The sequence below is a fragment of the Salvelinus fontinalis genome, chromosome 16 (genome assembly GCF_029448725.1).
Source record: "Salvelinus fontinalis isolate EN_2023a chromosome 16, ASM2944872v1, whole genome shotgun sequence".
Taxonomy (NCBI): Eukaryota; Metazoa; Chordata; class Actinopteri; order Salmoniformes; family Salmonidae; genus Salvelinus; species Salvelinus fontinalis.
In genome coordinates, this window is record NC_074680.1 from 45,934,810 (window position 1) to 45,958,539 (window position 23,730).

At 46.5% G+C, this 23,730-nt stretch overlaps 1 protein-coding gene across 2 annotated transcripts; it reads right to left on the reverse strand.

The window, feature by feature from the left end:
* Nucleotides 1-4,560: 4,560 nt before the first annotated feature.
* LOC129813251 (atlastin-1-like) lies at nt 4,561-23,701 on the reverse strand. 2 transcript variants are annotated; one of them, XM_055865551.1, is made up of 15 exons: nt 23,516-23,701; nt 20,588-20,838; nt 19,974-20,108; nt 19,051-19,155; nt 16,627-16,677; nt 16,388-16,444; nt 15,209-15,301; nt 13,338-13,476; nt 12,710-12,837; nt 12,336-12,392; nt 12,180-12,251; nt 9,382-9,534; nt 7,390-7,668; nt 6,856-6,870; nt 4,561-6,106 (listed from the first exon to the last, which is right to left on the reverse strand). In XM_055865551.1, exons 1-15 carry the CDS (start codon nt 23,547-23,549, stop codon nt 5,981-5,983), a joined length of 1,695 nt encoding a protein of 564 aa, XP_055721526.1. In that variant the 5' UTR covers nt 23,550-23,701; the 3' UTR covers nt 4,561-5,980. The 2 variants fall into 2 exon arrangements, with proteins under 2 accessions (XP_055721526.1, XP_055721527.1); XM_055865552.1 differs by lacking the exons at nt 12,180-12,251; nt 12,336-12,392.
* Between the last annotated feature and the right edge of the window lie 29 nt (nt 23,702-23,730).

Genomic DNA, 23,730 nt, shown 5'->3' on the forward strand with positions numbered 1-23,730 from the left:
AACAGTACCCCCAACCCTGGTCCTCCTGTACCTCCAACAGTACCCCCAACCCTGGTCCTCCTGTACCTCCAACAGTATCCCCAACCCTGGTCCTCCTGTACCTCCAACAGTACCCCCAACCCTGGTCCTCCTGTACCCCCAACAGTACACCAACCCATGTCCTCCTGTACCCCCAACCCTGGTCCTCCTGTACCCCCAACAGTACACCAACCCTGGTTCTCCAGTACCCCCAACCCTGGTCCTCCAGTACCCCCAACAGTACCCCAACCCTGGTCCTCCTGTACCCCCAACCCTGGTCCTCCTGTACCCCCAACAGTACACGTTGTTGTTGTAGCCCTGGACAAACACACCTCATCGAGGGCTTGAAGATTCATTGACAAGTTACAGGCGTTACAATATGTGTATTGTTGGGGGTACCGGAGGACCGGGGTTGGTCTACTGTTGGGGGTACAGAGGACCAGGGTTGGGGGTACAGGAGGACCTGGGTTGGTGTACTGTTGGGGGTACAGGAGGACCGGGGTTGGTCTACTGTTGGGGGTGCAGGAGGACCGGGGTTGGGGGTACAGGAGGACCTGGGTTGGTCTACTGTTGGGGGTACAGGAGGACCAGGGTTGGGGGTACCGGAGGACCGGGGTTGGTCTACTGTTGGGGGTGCAGGAGGACCGGGGTTGGTCTACTGTTGGGGGTGCAGGAGGACCGGGGTTGGTCTACTGTTGGGGGTGCAGGAGGACCGGGGTTGGTCTACTGTTGGGAGTGCAGGAGGACCGGGGTTGGTGTACTGTTGGGGGTACAGGAGGACCGGGGTTGGGGGTTGGGGGGGTACAGGAGGACCGGGGTTGTGGGGGTTACAGGAGGACCGGGGTTGTGGGGGTACAGGAGGGCCGGGGTTGGGGGTACAGGAGGACCAGGGTTGGGAAACACCGATATAGGGAATAGAATGCCATTTGGGTTACTGCCTAATATAACACTAATGATTCAGTTGTCCCAAGATACCGTAGCTTTGCCAAAACAAACATCTGAAGTGCATTTCCTGATGATCTTCTGTATGTGAATGTACTCTGGCTGGACCCCAAATGGAACCCTATTCCCTATATAGTGCACTACTTTAGACTACGGGCTCTGGTCAAACATATTGCACTATGGGAATAAGATGCCGTTTGGGAAGTTGCCTCTGATAATTGGTTATTTTCTGGATGTAGGTTTTGTAATGCCTTTTATTATGTTGTGATGGTGACCGTCTCCGCTCTGAGCTTAGTAAACCACAGTTACTAAGCTATGCAATAACAACTAGTTATGATGTCACCATACAGCTAGTTACGACCCGTCTGTTCTTAATGGTGTCACCATACGGCTAGTTACGACCCGTCTGTTCTTAATGGTGTCACCATACGGCTAGTTACGACCCGTCTGTTCTTAATGGTGTCACCATACAGCTAGTTACGACCCGTCTGTTCTTAATGGTGTCACCATACGGCTAGTTACGACCCGTCTGTTCTTAATGATGTCATCATACAGCTAGTTACGACCCGTCTGTTCTTAATGATGTCACCATACAGCTAGTTACGACCCGTCTGTTCTTAATGGTGTCACCATACGGCTAGTTACGACCCGTCTGTTCTTAATGGTGTCACCATACGGCTAGTTACGACCCGTCTGTTCTTAATGGTGTCACCATACGGCTAGTTACGACCCGTCTGTTCTTAATGGTGTCACCATACGGCTAGTTACGACCCGTCTGTTCTTAATGGTGTCACCATACGGCTAGTTACGACCCGTCTGTTCTTAATGGTGTCACCATACAGCTAGTTACGACCCGTCTGTTCTTAATGGTGTCACCATACAGCTAGTTACGACCCGTCTGTTCTTAATGGTGTCACCATACGGCTAGTTACGACCCGTCTGTTCTTAATGGTGTCACCATACGGCTAGTTACGACCCGTCTGTTCTTAATGGTGTCACCATACGGCTAGTTACGACCCGTCTGTTCTTAATGGTGTCACCATACGGCTAGTTACGACCCGTCTGTTCTTAATGGTGTCACCATACAGCTAGTTACGACCCGTCTGTTCTTAATGGTGTCACCATACGGCTAGTTACGACCCGTCTGTTCTTAATGATGTCACCATACGGCTAGTTACGACCCGTCTGTTCTTAACCTCATGAAGTGCAGATGCAGGACAAAAGCAATAGCTTGCTGCGAAAACAACTCTTTTTTTCTCAAGCCTGTAGAAAAGGAAGAGGGACCAAACAGCTAGTCTGTCTTTTTCCTCCAACCGATGCCTGTTTTTCATTCAAAACCCCAAACTATGCACTCAAGTAATACACAATCCTCTTGTGTACAGTCAATTTCTTTAATCTGTAATTGTAACTATTGTCTTTTGAAAAAGCAACTATCAATAAATTATTTAAACCTATTGATTTTTTTTTGTTGATTTTTTTATTCTCGTTTCATATTTGTAACACCATTCTGGCAGAAACCTGACCAACGTCGTTTTTTTTAAACGAGTCAACACCGGGGTGGTGTTCGAGGGGAAAAAACAAAGTGAGCGCTTCGTATTGGAGTGCAGCCTACTGGTAGCCTCCCGTTTCAATCCGTTTCAATCCGTTTGGTTCCTAATGGACACGACGTGACGTTCTCCTTTTTAGATAATTAAATCACTGTATGTTGAAGATCAGACAGAGATATTTTCTCCCATTTTAATTAAAAAACGCTGATGTCTTGTAGTGAATGTTACATTTATACGACGATGGACAAATCACCGTGCCTCATGTATTTCTGTGGGCTCCCAAATGGCTTCCTAATTCCTATATGGTGCACTATTTCTGACCAGAGAAGTAGTGCACTGTATAGGGGAAGGGGTTCCATTCGGTACTCGGAACTCTGTTACAGTACAAACCTCTTTGGTCAGACCTTTATCACCATGACAACAACCTGACATGTAAATTAACATTGAAAAACAAAATGGCCCCCCCAAAAAAGCTGGTTAATTTTTGGGATGCAAGAAAAGGTTAAATGGCTTTGATCCATGGTCTTTAAAATGTATTACTATACAGTACCAGTGGACACACCTACTCCATGGTCTTTAAAATGTATTACTATACAGTACCAGTGGACACACCTACTCATTCAAGGGTTTTAATTTATTTTTTACTATTTTCTACATTGTAGAATAATAGTGACGACAAACTATGAAATAATGTAGTAACCAAAAAAGTGTTAAACAAATCAACATATTTGAGATTTTTAAAGTAGCCACCCTTTGCCTTGACGGCTTGTCATTCTCTCAAGGGTGGCTACTTTGAAGAATCTAAAATATATGTTGATTTGTTTAACACTTTTTTTTGGTTACTACATGATTCCATATGTGTTATTTCATAGTTTTGATGTCTTCACTATTATTCTACAATGTAGAAAATAGTAAAAATAAAAACCCTTGAATGAGTAGGTGTCCAAACTTTTGACTAGTACTGTACATATTGTTTTCTCATTAAAATTCTATGCAATACAATCTACAAATGTAACAGTCCTCTGACATGTATTGTTTCCGACAATAACACAACCACTGGTTAACAGGCCCAAGCCGTTTGGGAGACAGAAGTTTAGCTCATCAGAAAGGTACACAACAGGATCACAGAGTTATTAGCCCGCTAAATTGCCAAAACATTTTGAATTAACTTTTTTAATTTTTTTGAAAGATAAGCTTTAAATGAGCATGATCTAATGGACTAAACCAAAACAGGTTTAGCTTTCTTAAAGACGTGCTCCGGTACTTTGGAGACTAAGTATAATTTAAACTTCCCGCTGGAGAAGTCAATGTATAATTTATACACGCAGAAAAACTTACCTCAATTAGCCACAAAATCCCTAGTTTGAAAGCAACTTTTCTTGAAGCTGTGCGGTTACATTTCCCCCCACGAAGGGCCAGCCCCAGCCAATGAGCCCCTCGTATTTGAGTGACCGCTAGCAAGAGGCCTGCCCAGAGTTATCCAATGAGGTTGCAGGGCGGGCCCAACCGCTCAGTGGACGCAGCGAGAAAGAGAGAGGGCGATGACGTTGGGCACATACTGTGTAACATAGTATTCCACTTTCAGAACTACTGGAGAAGCTCTAATGAATCAGAAAATCAACAGTTATTTCGGGTTTATTAAAGTTAGCTGGTTAGCTCAACGATCCCGTGTTGTGGTTTACCCCTCTAGGGCATCCTCCTTTTATCTTTACCATGCAGTAGTCCAGACACAGACAGCCTAAAGAAGTATAGAGGGGAGATGTATGAACAATCGCTCCCAGATCTGTTTGTGCCGTCTTGCCAACTACTATGGTCACAGCTGCATGACAAGGACTACAGGAGTTGGCAAGACCGTACAAACCAGGTTAGTAGGAGGGATCTATGAAGATATTTCATGAGCAGTAAACTCATTCTAGAACTGATTCTGTGTGTTCCAGTGCTTTGCTAGAACATTCAATTTGTACCAACAACAATGGTCGCTCTCTCTCCTCTTCTGTACAATTGACTATTTTCCCCAGCCATCCCTCCACCCACAAAAAAGGCCACACACCAGTTCAAAGGATCATACAATTTTCTGTTTTGTAAGTTCATTTATTTACCAAAACTGAGCAGAAGCAGACCAATATGAAGTGATAGATACATATAATAGATAGTGACCTTTGAACTGTTTAGAATCATTCTCTACCCAGCCCTGTGCTATTAGTTAAAGGCTCTTTGATCCCATCACAAATTACACTGTGGTCAAATTATACATGTCTACTGAACTATCCCGTAACTAACTCAGTGTTGGGGAGTATTTCCACTACTTGAATTACAACTATCGTGTCCCCGCCAGTGAATTCTGTTCCAGTCTAAATTTGTGACCATTTTGAGATACAATAAGATATATTTAAATTCTGTGTGCACATCATGAAAACTAGTGGCAGCCACATACGAAGGAAGACAATGCTGCATGAAACTGTAGATGCACGATATTGGCACACAGTACCCATCGGTTGAATAACTAAAAAACTAACTAAACCATCCCAGTATGATGTGTTTTGCATCATACAGGGATAATTTCTGTATTTTGAAAGTTACATATCTTTAAGACGCGATCGCCGACAAGCAAAACATTTTAGGACTATGTCAACAATGGACTAATGAAACAAATACCAAAAGATAGTCTTTGGGTGGAGTTTTTAAAGTGCCAGAATAAGTACAAGCCCTAAACAAGTCAAAAAAATAATAATTATATATCAGACTCAAGATAAGACTGGAGAGCCTAAAATGGTAGACAATAACGATTTACCATGCTGATGAAAAGATGTATATTTTAAGCAAAGCTACTGTCTGCAACCAAAAGGGACCCTATTCCCTTTTATTAGGGTGTGATTTAGGATGCATCCATTGTACACGTTTCTTAGATGAAAAAGCACTAAACTTGATCAAACATCAATATACATGGGACCCGCCAGTCAGTTACAGGTCAGAGGTCAACTTCAATTAAACCTCTCTCCTCAAAATGGCATAATCAGGTGAACTATTTCTGAAAATCAGCAGCATTGTCTTCAGACAGATGGCTTTGTGTGTTTTTTTCTAAAGGGGAACGAATGCCAAACTACCAGTGCAGACGGTCGTTCGTCACGCTATCTGACGTAAGACAATCAAATATGCCGTAAACTATAAATGACTCTACTGCACCTATGTTCTCCAAATGAAGGACAATGATAAGTGAAAATTCCACCACATTTGTTGATAGGGCAGCACCCCCAGTTCAAAGGGAGATTGTGCCACTGCCTCTGGGACATTACATTGTCCACATTTGGATTTAAAATAGTGAACACGTCACTGGACTATTCCAGCCAATACCATAGTAAAAGAGTGCCCTTCGGATGAGGATGCTGTCCCCTGCTTCTCTCCTCTCTGTCCATCATGCTACTTAAGAGGTACCCAGCAGTCCCTGCTGTGCTCTAGCCAATCAGGTCACCCAGTCAGTTCCTCTTCCTGGTGGGTTTCTCGGGGGCCTCCCCCTCTTCTTCGGGGGCCTGGGGACCAGAGAACGCATGGTGGTACAGGTGCCCGTGATTGGCTGCAGCGTTATACAGCTTATACAGCGCCTGGGGAAAAAGGAGGAGGAAATGAGAAGAGGGATCGTAACTATCTGGCCAAGAAGAGAGGGCATTTTAAATAAATCTTTGTCAGAATCCTCAAGATCATTGGTTCCAAATGTGTCTAGATACAGAAACGGCACTTCCTAGACAACATCTAGCCTTCTACAGAACCTGTGAACAACAGGAGAGGAAGAGGGTGCATTTCAGACTAACCAATATTGGAATGCATCCAGTAGGGACCTATACCATAGAGATGGATTGAAACATCCAGTAGGGACCTATACCATAGAGATGGATTGAAACATCCAGTAGGGACCTATACCATAGAGATGGATTGAAACATCCAATAGGGACCTATACCATAGAGATGGACTGAAACATCCAGTAGGGACCTATACCATAGAGATGGATTGAAACATCCAGTAGGGACCTATACCATAGAGATGGATTGAAACATCCAGTAGGGACCTATACCATAGAGATGGATTGAAACATCCAGTAGGGACCTATACCATAGAGATGGATTGAAACATCTAGTAGGGACCTATACCATAGAGATGGATTGAAACATCCAGTAGGGACCTATACCATAGAGATGGATTGAAACATCCAGTAGGGACCTATACCATAGAGATGGATTGAAACATCCAGTAGGGACCTATACCATCTGTGGTATAGGTAGTTTTATCCATCTGGAGTTCTCTTTTTATCTCTATGGCCTAACACTGACTGACAGAGCACAATTCCCCACTCACCTCATTTGTGCTTCCCTGTTGCAAAACATAGAGGAAAAACATAAAACACAGGTCTTAGACAAATCATTTAAAATAAATCAAATGTAATTGAAATGTTTTCTTCAGCTCCAACTCTAAAGACAACACGTTGTGATTATTTCCAGATTGTTCAACACAGTAAAATGTGTTGTATGTCGCCACCTAGTGGTTTAAATGCTCTATAGCTTACTTATACACAACATCTCTAGTTAAAACTGAGGATCCTTCTGGTTTAAGAGTCCATAAACTTTTAATCCCTTTATGGTACACACATTGATATGATAACGCACATTGTCATAGAGCGTATGTACGGTGTCCATTTTAGGACATCCTCAGCCTCAATCCTTCCTTGAGTCATTCCTTTTCCTTCTTTGACTCAATCCCTTCAAGAAGGAGTGAGATTTAACACAATGGACGGGGTGAGGTATGAGACTGAGGATATCTTAAAAATGGACACCGTACCTCTGGCTATACACTAAAATACAATTTGGGCATAGCCCAGGTCGGGGGACCTACCTGGTCCCAGAGTGCTCCAGCCACCTGGTCGATGACCTGGCCCAGCTCTCGGTACTCCCCGGAGTAACGTATATAGGCCCAGGTACACAGTGTGATCAGCGTCAGGCCCAGAATCATGTTACACACGCTGGCGATGATGTCAACCCCCACGAAGCCCGTGATCCCCGCCGCCACGTACATGCTGAAGATGACCACGAACAGCGTGGCCGGGGTGCGGGCGGCGTGGAATATGTTCTTGGAGTCGTTGTGCTTGATGTACTGGTTGAACACCTCGTCCACCTGGAACAGAGTTGGTTAAAGGGGAATTACCACAGTGGTGGTGGGGGGGGTCCATTCAATCTACTCTGAAGATCCGCTCTACGGCAGAATTTTAATTTAAAAAGGTAATTTCCGATTGACCCGTAGTCTTTATGTTATACATTTTGGATCTTTTATTTTAACAGGAAGTCAACATTGAGACAGAGGGTCTCATTTCCAGGTGAGTCCTGTGAACACAATACACAGAGACATACAATATACACATTTAAAACGACACGTTCAAATACACAAAAATACGCACAAAAAAAACACAATCATAAAGGAAAGTTAAATTCATCAGTTCCTGTCTCTATTAGTGGGGAAGTTCTAATGGGTAACAGGGTTAGAACATTTTGTTTGCTTGCTGACCGCCATAATACCAAAGAAGAAGAAGGTTCCCTCTGCTGGGTAGTGAATTGCAAAGCAGACACTTCAAACCATGAGCACCAAGGAGCGTTCAAAAGAATCCCAGGACAAAGTTGTGTTAAGGCCGAAATCGGTGGATGTGTATAAAATGATTTCAAAGGCCTTGAATATCCCTTGGTAAAGACGATTATTAAGAAACGGAAAGTGTATGGCACTACCAAGACCCTGCCTAGGTCAGGTTGTCAGGTCGTCGCTCCAACCTGCATGTGTAACAGTATAACTTTAGTCCGTCCCCTCGCCCCGACCCGGGCGCGAACCAGGGACCCTCTGCACACATCAACAACAGTCACCCACGAAGCATTGTTACCCATCGCTCCACAAAAGCCGCGGGGGAAGTAGGGGAACCACTACTTCAAGGTCTCAAAAGCGAGTGACGTCACCGAGTGAAACGCTATTAGCGCGCACCACCGCTAACTAGCTAGCCGTTTCACATCAGTTACACATGACTGAGCCAGTAGGAGACTGGGCTACTAAGAGTTCAATGGCAACTTGGAAAGAGCTACAGGCTTTTATTTCCACGACTGGTCACAGTGTGCACGTGACAACAATGTCTGCCATCTATAGTAGCGTGGCCCCGAAGGAAGCCATTACTCCAGAAAGCACACCTTGAATCCTGTTTGAAGGATGAAACAACATTTTTTAAATAAAAAATAAAACACTAAGGAGATTCTTTAGCTTTATGGCAAAAAGTTTAGTGGTCTGAAGAAACAAGAACTGAACCTTTTGGCCTAAATGCAAAGCGTTACGTCTGGCGCAAATCCAACACGGCACATCCCCCAATGAACACCATCCCTACTGTGAAGCATGGTGGTGGCAGCACCATGTTATGGAGAAGTTTCTGATCAAGATAGAACAGGAAACTATAATGTAGCAATGTACAGAAAAAGTCCTTGAGGAAATGCTGCTGCCCTCTGCGAGAAAGCTGAAACTGGGACGGAAGTTCACCTTTCAACATGACAACGAAGCACACAGTCAAAGCTACAGTGGAGTGGCTAAGGAATAAATTACTTAGAGATTGCGTGACTTGAAGATTGCTGTCCATCAACGCTCCGCCAGGAACTTGAACGAGCTTGTTAAAGAACAATGATCAAAGGTGTGCAAAGTAGGTCGAGAGCCAACAACCCCAACGAGAGACAGGGGTTCAGATCCCACCTGTAACATACCACCAAAGAGGGAATTTCCTATTGGGTTAATGGTTATAAGAAAGATGTTTGTTTCCCGAGCGAGAGTCAGGGGGTTCAGATCCCACCTGTGCTTCCTGTGACATACCTCTCCCTCCAGCTGTAACAGGTAGCGTCGGCTGAACTCCTCCCCTCCCATCTTCTTGACCCCGCGGAACACCTGGAGGGCTTCCCCTCTGATGTCACTGTGTCTGGCCTGGAGCTCTGCCGGGGCCAGGAAGGGCCGGTCCCCACCACACACCTGGGGAGAGAGGAGGAATGGAGGCGAGAGAGGGGGGAGAGGTTGAGGAGGGGTGAAATTGAGTATTCACTCTTCAGGAGAATGACTATTGGTTGGGGGGGAGGGGCGGACAACAGTGGGTCTCAGGACAACAGTAGGTCTCTGGGCAACAGTAGGTCTCAGGGCAACAGTAGGTCTCTGGGCAACAGTAGGTCTCTGGGCAACAGTAAGTCTCTGGGCAACAGTAGGTCTCTGGACAACAGTAGGTCTCTGGACAACAGTAGGTCTCAGGGCAACAGTAGGTCTCAGGGCAACAGTAGGTCTCAGGGCAACAGTAGGTCTCTGGGCAACAGTAGGTCTCTGGGCAACAGTAGGTCTCTGGGCAACAGTAGGTCTCTGGGCAACAGTAGGTCTCTGGGCAACAGTAGGTCTCAGGGCAACAGGAGGTCTCTGGGCAACAGGAGGTCTCTGGGCAACAGGAGGTCTCTGGGCAACAGTAGGTCTCTGGGCAACAGTAGGTCTCTGGGCAACAGTGGGTCTCAGGGCAACAGCGGGTCTCTGGGCAACAGCGGGTCTCTGGGCAACAGCGGGTCTCTGGGCAACAGCGGGTCTCTGGGCAACAGCGGGTCTCTGGGCAACAGCGGGTCTCTGGACAACAGCGGGTCTCTGGACAACAGCGGGTCTCTGGACAACAGCGGGTCTCTGGGCAACAGCGGGTCTCTGGGCAACAGCGGGTCTCTGGGCAACAGCGGGTCTCTGGGCAACAGCGGGTCTCTGGGCAACAGCGGGTCTCTGGGCAACAGCGGGTCTCTGGGCAACAGTAAGTCTCTGGGCAACAGTAGGTCTCTGGACAACAGTAGGTCTCTGGACAACAGTAGGTCTCAGGGCAACAGTAGGTCTCTGGGCAACAGTAGGTCTCTGGGCAACAGTAGGTCTCTGGGCAACAGTAGGTCTCTGGGCAACAGTAGGTCTCTGGGCAACAGTAGGTCTCTGGGCAACAGTAGGTCTCTGGGCAACAGTAGGTCTCTGGGCAACAGTAGGTCTCTGGGCAACAGTAGGTCTCTGGGCAACAGTAGGTCTCTGGGCAACAGTAGGTCTCTGGGCAACAGTAGGTCTCTGGGCAACAGTAGGTCTCTGGGCAACAGCGGGTCTCTGGGCAACAGCGGGTCTCTGGGCAACAGCGGGTCTCTGGGCAACAGCGGGTCTCTGGGCAACAGCGGGTCTCTGGGCAACAGCGGGTCTCTGGGCAACAGCGGGTCTCTGGGCAACAGCGGGTCTCTGGACAACAGCGGGTCTCTGGGCAACAGCGGGTCTCTGGGCAACAGCGGGTCTCTGGGCAACAGCGGGTCTCTGGGCAACAGCGGGTCTCTGGGCAACAGCGGGTCTCTGGGCAACAGCGGGTCTCTGGACAACAGCGGGTCTCTGGACAACAGCGGGTCTCTGGGCAACAGCGGGTCTCTGGGCAACAGCGGGTCTCTGGGCAACAGCGGGTCTCTGGGCAACAGCGGGTCTCTGGGCAACAGCGGGTCTCTGGGCAACAGCGGGTCTCTGGGCAACAGTAAGTCTCTGGGCAACAGTAGGTCTCTGGACAACAGTAGGTCTCTGGACAACAGTAGGTCTCAGGGCAACAGTAGGTCTCTGGGCAACAGTAGGTCTCTGGGCAACAGTAGGTCTCTGGGCAACAGTAGGTCTCTGGGCAACAGTAGGTCTCTGGGCAACAGTAGGTCTCTGGGCAACAGTAGGTCTCTGGGCAACAGTAGGTCTCTGGGCAACAGTAGGTCTCTGGGCAACAGTAGGTCTCTGGGCAACAGTAGGTCTCTGGGCAACAGTGGGTCTCTGGGCAACAGCGGGTCTCAGGGCAACAGCGGGTCTCTGGGCAACAGCGGGTCTCTGGGCAACAGCGGGTCTCTGGGCAACAGCGGGTCTCTGGGCAACAGCGGGTCTCTGGGCAACAGCGGGTCTCTGGGCAACAGCGGGTCTCTGGACAACAGCGGGTCTCTGGGCAACAGCGGGTCTCTGGGCAACAGCGGGTCTCTGGGCAACAGCGGGTCTCTGGGCAACAGCGGGTCTCTGGGCAACAGCGGGTCTCTGGGCAACAGCGGGTCTCAGGGCAACAGCGGGTCTCTGGGCAACAGTAAGTCTCTGGGCAACAGTAGGTCTCTGGGCAACAGTAGGTCTCTGGACAACAGTAGGTCTCAGGGCAACAGTAGGTCTCAGGGCAACAGTAGGTCTCAGGGCAACAGTAGGTCTCTGGGCAACAGTAGGTCTCTGGGCAACAGTAGGTCTCTGGGCAACAGTAGGTCTCTGGGCAACAGTAGGTCTCTGGGCAACAGTAGGTCTCTGGGCAACAGCGGGTCTCTGGGCAACAGCGGGTCTCTGGGCAACAGCGGGTCTCTGGGCAACAGCGGGTCTCTGGGCAACAGCGGGTCTCTGGGCAACAGCGGGTCTCTGGGCAACAGCAGGTCTCTGGGCAACAGTAGGTCTCTGGGCAACAGTAGGTCTCTGGGCAACAGTGGGTCTCTGGGCAACAGTAGGTCTCAGGGCAACAGTAGGTCTCTGGGCAACAGTAGGTCTCTGGACAACAGTAGGTCTCAGATAGGCAGCAGCATTAGAATTGGAGATAAGCCCGGATAAAACCGTAACAGAATACAGCCCTGCCTTGTCACCTGCTCCATCTTCTTGTTGTACAGGTCCCTGGCTGCTGCCACTGCTGCCAGGTTGTTGGCCTCTGCTGTGGCCTGAGGAACACCACACGGTTATTTTCATCAGGTAATAATGGATTATAATGATGGAAGAAAGTATACAACACAAGACATTGGTACCTGCAGCATGGATTTTGGGTGTGGCAGCTCCTCCCCCTGGTAGATTTTGATGTATGCCTGGGTGGTGGTGGGGGGGGGGGGGGGGGGGGGGGGGTCGTCATCAACAAACACAGACATTACTCAACATTTCAATATCATTATATTCACTGGTTGGTTGAAGCATTCACTCCATTGTGAACATCTGTTGATGCACATTGTTTAACCTAACCTAAACCTAAACCTAACCTAAACCTAACCTAAACCTAACAAAAGTTGAGTAGCCTGGTCCCAGATCTATTTGTGCTGTCTTGTTAACTTCTGACAGCAACCATAGGACTTGGCAAGACAGCACAAACAGATCTGGAACCGGGCTAAAAATCGATAGACCCCCGGACCTTGAAGTACTCCAGCAGGCCTCTGCAGGTGATGTTGCTGCCGTTGATCTCCTTGACATCCAGGTTCTTGGGACTCAGAAGCCACGGGACCAGGATCTGCAGGTTGTTGATGAACTCACGGTCGATCTCTAAACACAGGTCAGGGAGAAATGAGATTAGGAGAGTGGTAGGGTTGCCTATCCTGCCTCGAGCTGGGCTTGAACCAGCGACCATTTGCACACAAGTTAAGGAGAGGCAACATTAACTAAATAAGAAAATAAGAGTTTGTTCTTAGCTGACTTGCCTAGTTAAATAAAGGTAAAAAATAATTTAAAGTTAGATGTTCATTTGATACGATTTCATTTTACAGGAACATGACCAATCACCCCAAAGTATGTTTAAATTCATAAATGGGATTAGTCTGTGTTTTGTGTTTCAATTAATCAACGTTCTGTGGTGTTTAAATTCATCAATGGGATTAGTCTGTGGTGTTTAAATTCATCAATGGGATTAGTCTGTGGTGTTTAAATTCATCAATGGGATTAGTCTGTTGTTTAATTTCATCAATGGGATTAGTCTGTTGTGTTGTCATCACAAAGTGTGTTGTGTTTGTTTTAAAACCACCAAGATGACAAAATATGTATTGTACCTTTGAGTCTGCCGTCGAAGTTAGGGTTGGTGGCCACTTTGAGTCCGGGGTGGGGCATCAGGAAGCAGGAGATGTTGGTGAAGCAGGAGTGGATGTGTTTACGAACGTTCTGCAGCTCCTCGTGTTGATTCTCTGAGATCTACAACACGCAACCACAGACACGCAACAGCACAACCACAGACACACAACAGCACATCCACAGACACACAACAGCACATCCACAGACACACAACAGCACATCCACAGACACACAACAGCACATCCACAGACACACAACCACAGACACACAACCACAGACACACAACCACAGACACACAACAGCACATCCACAGACACACAACCACAGACACACAACCACAGACACACAACCACAGACACACAACCACAGACACACAACAGCACATCCACAGACACACAACCGCACAACCACAGACACACAACACGCAACCACAGACACACAACCGCACAACCACAGACACACAACACGCAACCACACAACCGCACAACCACAGACACACAACCGCACAACCACAGACACACAACACGCAACCACAGACACACAACACGCAACCACAGACACACAACACGCAACCACAGACACACAACCGCACAACCACAGACACACAACACGCAACCACAGACACACAACCACAGACGCACAACCGCACAACCACAGACACACAACCGCACAACCAGACACACAACACGCAACCACAGACACACAACCGCACAAGCACAGACACACAACACGCAACCACAGACACACAACCGCACAACCACGGACACACAACCGCACAACCACGGACACACAACCGCACAACCACGGACACAAACACGCAACCGAACAACCACAGACAAACAACACGCAACCACAGACACAAACACGCAACCGCATAACCACGGACACAAACACGCAACCGCATAACCACAGACACACAACCGCACAACCACGGACACAAACACGCAACCACAGGCGCACAACCGCATCACCACGGACACAAACACGCAACCACAGACACACAACCGCATAACCACAGACACACAACACGCATCCACAGACACACAACCGCACAACCACAGACACAAACACATGCTCAGTTGGTAACAGGGTACTGCTACCAAATCCAAGGTCATGGGTTCAATTCCTGCAGAGGATTAGGGGGATCTGTATGTTTGTTTGGATTAAAGTGTCTTCTTATATTACTATTTACATCATTATAATCATTATCGTTATAATCATTATTATCATTATAACCATTATCGTTATTATTATCATTATAATCATTTATAATTATTATAATCATCATTATTATTATTAAAATCATTATTATTATTATAATCATTATCGTTATAATCATTATTATCATTATCATTATAACCATTATCGTTATTATTATCCTTATAATCATTATCGTTATTATTATTATCTTTATAATCATTATCGATATAATCATTGTCGTTATTATTATTCTCCTTATAATCATTATCTTTATATTCATTATAATCGTTATTAATTGTATTATAATTATTATCATCATTATTATCATCAATATCAGTATCATTATCATCAGTATTATTATCATTATTAGTATCATTATCATTATCATCATCAGTACTATTATTATTATTATCATTATTATCAGTATCATTATTATTATTATCTGTATGATTATTATCATCATCATTATTATTATCAGTATTATTATTATCATCAGTACTATTATTATTATTATCATTATTTTAACTAACATGATCATGTCGCATAAATAGCAGCCTTTTAGTTTCAAGTAACACCACTGTGTTAATATAACTCTTGTTGTTGTTATCTTTATATGAACCACTATAATCATTGTTCATCTGTGACCTCTGACCTTGAGTCTTTTCTCCAGGAACTTCATGCCTCCTTCCTGCCCGTAGCCAAACTCGTAGGGAAAACTCCAATCCCGGACCAGGAATATCATGGACTGGAACAATACAGACATGGCTTCACTAAGTTACGGTGCAGTGTGGCAAAGCATTAGCAAGGAAAGTCTCTGAGCTACCAAAGTAAATAGGACCTAAATAATTCCTGCTCTGGTGAATCAGCCTCGTTAAACCAGCCTGATTTAAACCAGTCTTCTCGTAAACTGAATCAGCCTTGTTAAACCAGCCTTCTGGTAAACTGAATCATACTTGTTAAACCAGTCTTCTGGTAAACTGGATCAGCCTCGTTAAACCAGCCTCGTTAAACCAGTCTTCTGGTAAACTGAATTAGCCTCGTTAAACCAGCCTCGTTAAACCAGTCTTCTGGTAAACTGGATCAGCCTCGTTAAACCAGCCTCGTTAAACCAGTCTTCTGGTAAACTGAATTAGCCTCGTTAAACCAGCCTCGTTAAACCAGTCTTCTGGTAAACTGGATCAGGCTCGTTAAACCTGTCTTCTGGTAAACTGAATTAGCCTCGTTAAACCAGCCTTCTGGTAAACTGGATCAGGCTCGTTAAACCAGCCTTCTGGTAAACTGGATCAGGCTCGTTAAACCAGCCTTCTGGTAAACTGGATCAGGCTCGTTAAACCAGCCTTCTGGTAAACTGGATCAGGCTCGTTAAACCAGCCTCGTTAAACCAGTCTTCTCGTAAACTGAATTACCCTCGTTAAACCAGTCTTCTGGTAAACTGAATCAGCCTCGTTAAACCAGCCTTCTGGTAAACTGGATCAGCCTCGTTAAACCAGTCTTCTGGTAAACTGAATTAGCCTCGTTAAACCAGCCTTCTGGTAAACTGGACCAGCCTCGTTAAACCAGTCTTCTGGTAAACTGAATTAGCCTCGTTAAACCAGCCTTCTGGTAAACTGGATTAGCCTCGTTAAACCAGCCTCGTTAAACCAGTCTTCTGGTAAACTGGATCAGCCTCGTTAAACCAGCCTTGTTAAACCAGTCTTATGGTAAACTGGATCAGGCTCGTTAAACCAGTCTTCTGGTAAACTGGATCAGCCTCGTTAAACCAGCCTGATCTCTCGGTCAGTCTGGTTGCACAAGCCTACAACTGAATAACAGAAAGGAGAGAACGTCCTACCTGGAATGGTTTAAGGAAAGTTTCCTCCATAGCCAGTCTGCCATACTCAGTGAAAAGCTACAAAACAACACAAAGAGAGAGGAGAAGAAAAAAAAATCTATCAACATTGATCACAATCAGGTGTTTTAAAAGTGTTTAGAAAAAAAGGCTCATTTTTAGAGTCATTATCTATCTGAATGTCTCCACAGGGAATGACCTCAGTGATATTGTAGGTGATGTAATCAATCCGTCTACTGTACCTGCAAGTGTTGTAGATCATCCTCCTGGACATTCTGGGAGATGTTGTACACCTGGGAAATGAGATTCAACTTTTCTATTTCAACATGTTTTTGGCACAGAAGATCTACCGTTGTCAAGGTCTCTAAGCAGTGTCATTATTTATGTTCAAAGACAGTGTGGTCGCTCGGGGCCAAAGCCACTATCTGTTAAGACAGTGAAGTCGTTAGGGGCCAAAGCCACTGTACCTGTTAAGACAGTGGGGTCGTTAGGGGCCAAAGCCACTGTACCTGTTAAGACAGTGTGGTCGTTAGGGCCAAAGCCACTGTACCAGTTAAGACAGTGGGGTCGTTAGGGGCCAAAGCCACTGTACCTGTTAAGACAGTGGGGTCGTTAGGGGCCAAAGCACTGTATCTCTTAAGACAGTGGGGTCGTTAGGGGCCAAAGCCACTGTACCTGTTAAGACAGTGGGGTCGTTAGGGGCCAAAGCACTGTACCTGTTAAGACAGTGGAGTCGTTAGGGGCCAAAGCACTGTACCTGTTAAGACAGTGGAGTCGTTAGGGCCAAAGCCACTGTACCTGTTAAGACAGTGGGGTCGTTAGGGGCCAAAGCCACTGTACCTGTTAAGACAGTGTGGTCGTTAGGGCCAAAGCCACTGTATCTGTTAAGACAGTGGGGTCGTTAGGGCCAAAGCCACTGTACCTGTTAAGACAGTGGAGTCGTTAGGGGCCAAAGCCACTGTACCTGTTAAGACAGTGGGGTCGTTAGGGGCCAAAGCCACTGTATCTGTTAAGACAGTGGGGTCGTTAGGGGCCAAAGCCACTGTACCTGTTAAGACAGTGGGGTCGTTAGGGCCAAAGCCACTGTACCTGTTAAGACAGTGGGGTCGTTAGGGCCAAAGCCACTGTACCTGTTAAGACAGTGGGGTAGTTAGGGCCAAAGCCACTGTATCTGATCAAACAGTGGGGTCGTTAGGGCCAAAGCCACTGTACCTGTTAAGACAGTGGGGTCGTTAGGGCCAAAGCCACTGTACCTGTTAAGACAGTGGGGTAGTTAGGGCCAAAGCCACTGTATCTGATCAAACAGTGGGGTCGTTAGGGCCAAAGCCACTGTATCTGATCAAACAGTGGGGTCGTTAGGGGCCAAAGCCACTGTACCTGTTAAGACAGTGGGGTCGTTAGGGCCAAAGCCACTGTATCTGATCAAACAGTGGGGTCGTTAGGGCCAAAGCCACTGTACCTGTTAAGACAGTGGGGTCGTTAGGGGCCAAAGCCACTGTATCTGTTAAGACAGTGGGGTCGTTAGGGGCCAAAGCCACTGTATCTGATCAAACAGTGGGGTCGTTAGGGCCAAAGCCACTGTACCAGTTAAGACAGTGGGGTAGTTAGGGCCAAAGCCACTGTATCTGATCAAACAGTGGGGTAGTTAGGGCCAAAGCCACTGTACCAGTTAAGACAGTGGGGGTAGTTAGGGCCAAAGCCACTGTATCTGATCAAACAGTGGGGTAGTTAGGGCCAAAGCCACTGTATCTGATCAAACAGTGGGGTCGTTAGGGCCAAAGCCACTGTACCTGTTAAAACAGTGGGGTCGTTAGGGGCCAAAGCCACTGTACCTGTTAAGACAGTGGGGTCGTTAGGGCCAAAGCCACTGTACCTGTTAAGACAGTGGGGTCGTTAGGGGCCAAAGCCACTGTACCTGTTAAGACAGTGGGGTCGTTAGGGCCAAAGCCACTGTATCTGATCAAACAGTGGGGTCGTTAGGGCCAAAGCCACTGTATCTGTTAAGACAGTGGAGTCGTTAGGGCCAAAGCCACTGTATCTCTTAAGACAGTGGGGTCGTTAGGGCCAAAGCCACTGTATCTCTTAAGACAGTGGGGTCGTTAGGGCCAAAGCCACTGTATCTGTTAAGACAGTGGAGTCGTTAGGGCCAAAGCCACTGTATCTCTTAAGACAGTGGGGTCGTTAGGGCCAAAGCCACTGTATCTCTTAAGACAGTGGGGTCGTTAGGGCCAAAGCCACTGTATCTGTTAAGACAGTGGAGTCGTTAGGGCCAAAGCCACTGTATCTGTTAAGACAGTGGAGTCGTTAGGGCCAAAGCCACTGTATCTCTTAAGACAGTGGGGTCGTTAGGGGCCAAAGCCACTGTATCTGATCAAACAGTGGGGTCGTTAGGGGCCAAAGCCACTGTATCTGATCAAACAGTGGGGTCGTTAGGGGCCAAAGCCACTGTACCTGTTAAGACAGTGGGGTCGTTAGGGGCCAAAGCCACTGTATCTGTTAAGACAGTGGGATCGTTAGGGGCCAAAGCCACTGTATCTGATCAAACAGTGGGGTCGTTAGGGGCCAAAGCCACTGTATCTCTTAAGACAGTGGGGTCGTTAGGGGCCAAAGCCACTGTACCTGTTAAGACAGTGGGGTCGTTAGGGGCCAAAGCCACTGTATTGTACCTGCATGGAGCTGATCATGGTGCTTAGTGCGAACACAGTGGCTGAATCCCTCAACGTCGACTGGCTGTCAAACGTTCCCTGGGTATCCATCAGTAGAACGGCCACCTGAGGGACGAGACAGGAGAACAGAACTCTTCATTCATCAGTGTTAATGGTATTACAGTTTAACTGGAGAGACAAAACTGAAGATTTACAAGTTCATTTACCTGCAATTCTACACATTTTGCCATGTGGCGGAGTGAAGATTTAGCAATTTTATAACTAATTTCCTGCAATTCTACACCTTTTTGCAACAGGGTGGAGAGAAATATTTGCATAATTACTACAGGTTTAGATAGCTGGCTGCTAGACTAACTTACCAATCAAAAACATGTTGGCTGACATGTTAGCTAATTAAGTGATTGACAACAAGAGAACAACTGATGATGCACAACCACGTTTACAAATTGTTTCCTGTTGTATTCTACTATTATAACTCACAACAGTAAGTTGAGACCCTGGCTGAGTTGCTGAGCGGGCCCATCCCTGATTAATGAGATGGACCAAAAAAAACGTCTGTAAATATCACAGATTGGGCCTCTAACTGGAGTCGTTATACAGAATCTACCCATGGGGCTCTGAGTCAAAAGTAGTGCACTACGTAGGGATTAGGGTCTAAAGTAGTGTAGTATGAAGAGAATAGGGTCTAAAGTTGTGCACTATGTAGGGATTAGGGTCTAAAGTAGTGTAGTATGAAGGGAATAGGGTCTAAAGTTGTGCACTATGTAGGGATTAGGGTCTAAAGTAGTGTAGTATGAAGGGAATAGTGCACAACTTTAGACCCTATGTAGGGATTAGGGTCTAATTTAGTGCACTATGTAGGAAATAGGGTGCCATTTGAGACGTGGCCCCTTGAATACAGGTCAAAGGTGAGGATCTGATACCTTGCGTCCATCTGGCTTGTCCACCAGGAAGACTTGGCTCCAGATCTGAATGCCGGTGGTCTCCCTCTCAGATCCACCCCTCCAGGAGAACCCCGTCAGAGGCTCCTCTGACTCCCCCAGCCACTCCTCAGACGCCTGGGGACATTAGATTAGATACAGACTGATTCAGGCGAGAAATACAACACAGATCGAAGCTTCTTGGACCCAATCCTGATGCTACCATATTAGTCACAAACCTTAAAACAGTCAAGACACATCATAACCTTAATCATCACATTATGTCAATGCAGCAACAGTGATGCAACGTTGATTTACAGATGGTCTCTTACATGCTGAGGGATGGGTCATAGCCGGGGTCAAGAGATATGAACACAAGACAATCCCAAAAGCCAGGTGTGACAGGCGTCATTTAACAGTGTTGCTTCCTTCCTCACCACCTCACACAGAGACTGGATCTCTGGACCTCTCTCACACAAACACAAGTGACCTTCCTAATGTCTTAGCCAACTAAGCCATTAAAAAGCTAGCATTTCGTCAACATGGATGGAGACTTTTCAAGCTGAGGGAGGTTACCGATCCCCCATCATTTACACAAGCATGACCTTTGAACTCACCTGGCTGTACATGTAACGCAGCATGAAGTCCATGAGGAAGGACTTGCCCTTGCGGAACGCCCCGGCCACAGATATGGCCACCACTTCCCTGTTGTGGACCTCTTCGGCCAATAGGATCCGGCTCAGCGCCGCCTCGTCCAACTCAAAGGTGTGGTCGTCCTTGACAACAAGCACCTGGATGGGCCGCGCCCTTCCATCAGGCTCCTCCTCCTCTGAGCTCCAGTCGTAGGTGGCTTTGTCTGTGAAGGACCCTGTCACATGACACGGGAGGTACAAATTAAAGAATGTTGCACAATCCTATAATGCTCTGAAGTGCGTCTGAAATGGCTCCATATTTCCTATGTAGTGTACGTTTGACCAGAGATCTAAGAGCCCTATATAGTGCACTACCCTATGGGTCCTGTTCAAAAGTAGTGCACTAAATAGGGAGCCGTTTGGACCACATGCTCACACTATAATACTCCCCAATGATTTATTGAGGAACCAATGTTTCAGCACCCAGTACCTTCCTCAGGGTTAAAGGGAAAATGGAGACAGACGTAAACGCCAATATCCAGAGGGAAGAGGAATAAACTGAAAAAGATGATGCCATCAAAGCGCACAAATTTTATTTTTTGGTGAATTGAATTAAAATCCGGATATGTCAATAACTTTTTCCTAATGACAAGTAAAGGCTTGTTAATACCATAACAGCTATCTACCCCGGTGGTTAACAGACCAGTATCATCTCATCCCAAGTGGTATCCTATTCCCTATATAGAGTGGGCTCTGGTCAAAAGTAGTGCACTATGTGGGGAATGGAGTGCCATTTGGGACGCCAACATACTGTAGCTGAGCGAGATGTTAAATCCAGTAATGATTCAAGTTAAGCACTGGTTCAGAACAGAGGATGTGGGTTGAGAAAGAGAGAGAGAGAGACAGTGAGAGAGAGACAGAGACAGAGAGGGAGGGAGAGAGACAGAAAGAGAGAGACAGAGACAGAAAGGGAGGGAGAGAGACAGAAAGAGAGAGAGAGACAGAGAGACAGAAATAGAGAGAGAGAGACAGAAAGAGAGAGAGAGAGACAGAGACAGAGAGGGAGGGAGAGAGACAGAAAGAGAGAGAGACAGAAAGAGAGAGAGAGACAGAGACAGGGAGACAGAAATAGAGAGAGAGAGACAGAAAGAGAGAGAGAGACAGAGAGAGAGAGACAGAGGGAGACAGAGGGAGAGAGCAAGACAGAGAGCTTTCCTTTCCAGGAAGGCAGTGACTCAGTCTGCCTCTTCACAGTCTCCAGAGGCCTAATGGCTGTGTAGGCCGCAAAATCCTAGCTACTCTGCTAACAGGGAGAAGACTGAGGAGCACACAGTCACGATATGGTGGCTGTCTATCTTTCGGTGTGTGTGTGTGGTTAACAATAGACAACATTGAATCATTTTCTCCCCTTGAAGAAATGTGTTGTGTTAGCAGGCTGTTAACACAGAGAAGAGTTGATAAATGGAACAGCCTACTGTCTAAGAATATATCTGATCACCCACAACACTCCAAGCTCTATTTCTGCATTTGTATAAGATGACATAAAAAATAAACATAGCAAGTCTCATTAATACAAAACAGACTAATATTGTAGGTGATAAAGGAAGAGACCATTTTGGGGCATTCAAAAACAAAATGAACGCAGAATACAGAACAGAGTTAATCACGTCCTGTCATCCTATGTTTCTCAGGTCTGGACTGGGGCAATTATTTATTCTCTCACAAAAAAAAAAGGCCAAAAGCAAAGCCTGTCCTAAAATAACAGGTATCTCCACAAGGTCTCATCCCAAATGGCACACTATTATGTAGTGCACTATATAGGGAATAGGGTGCCATTTGAGACATAGGCTCCTGGTCAAAAGTAGTGAACTATATAGGGTGCCATTTGAGACATGGGCCCCTGGTCAAACGTAGTGCACTATATTAGGGAAAAGGGTGTCAACTTCCAAACTAGCTGTTCCTTGACTCGTGCTCCAGAGCAGCTTCAGACATCAGCAGAGTCTCGGTCTACTCTGTACATGTACTGGGTCAATGCTCATTGCTGCTCAACTCTCGTTGATAATAGAAAAACAACATTCTATGTCACTCTATAGCTTCCAACCCAGTCATTCTAGCGATCACAATAGGCTACATTATGTTGAATGCCCGACAGCTCTTAGCATAGACGATATAGCAGGGTTCTGGTGACGTCTATGGCTCTTAGTATGTTTAATGATGACGGTTGTAAACAAGCTCATTTTAACTATGTGATAACAGACCCAAACGGTATGGCACAATTGGTGTTTATCAAACAGATATGAGATGAACACCAATCAGAAACCAGCGACATACATACAGTAGCTGAGTGAAATGTAATGCTGAGGATGATGCCATCTGTTTGCCTCAGGTCCACCCATACCCCCTATAGCTAACCCATACCCCCTATAGCCGCACCGCCTTGACAGGTTTTTGTGTAAGGGCCTGTAAATCAAATCTCTCTAACACTGGTTAATTCTAGCGTTGTGTTTTTATTGCTGTCGTTCGTTTATTGTGTGCCGTAATCATTCTAAAGGGTGTGGGGATGAGGATGCTCAGACAGACGACCCACTGGCCTGTAGACTAGAGTGAATAGAATAGACGCTTGGCCTTGGTTTATATGAGTTGATCAGCTGAACGGGGCTTGGTTGGGTCTGGTCCAGGCCAGCGTTTTTGCGATTGTTGAACATTCAATAGATGTAACGGTTTGTTCTGACAACAACATGCAAATTACAACGACTGTCCCATCATTATTCATGCACAAACATCTGATCAGCTGCATTGCTGAGACTCTCCCTAGCCTAGGCTACATTAAATAGGCTAAATAGCGCACCTCTTTTTTTTATGTGCGTCTACAGAGGACCAATTTAGTCATCTTCATAATGATTAACCACTCACCCCAGCTGTCTCTGTCTTTACGGTTTCTCGCCATGGTGTTCCTCCTTTCTGTTGACTGTACGTGAGAACCTACGCGGCTGTCATGTAGACACGGGAGCTAAAGGGAGGACCTCTTCAAAACCGACACCGAGGAGGATGCTCATAAAAGAGAGGACGCTGAAGCCGACGGGGAGTTGGGTGTGCAGTATTTGTATAAATTGCAAGGGGGTGCTGTT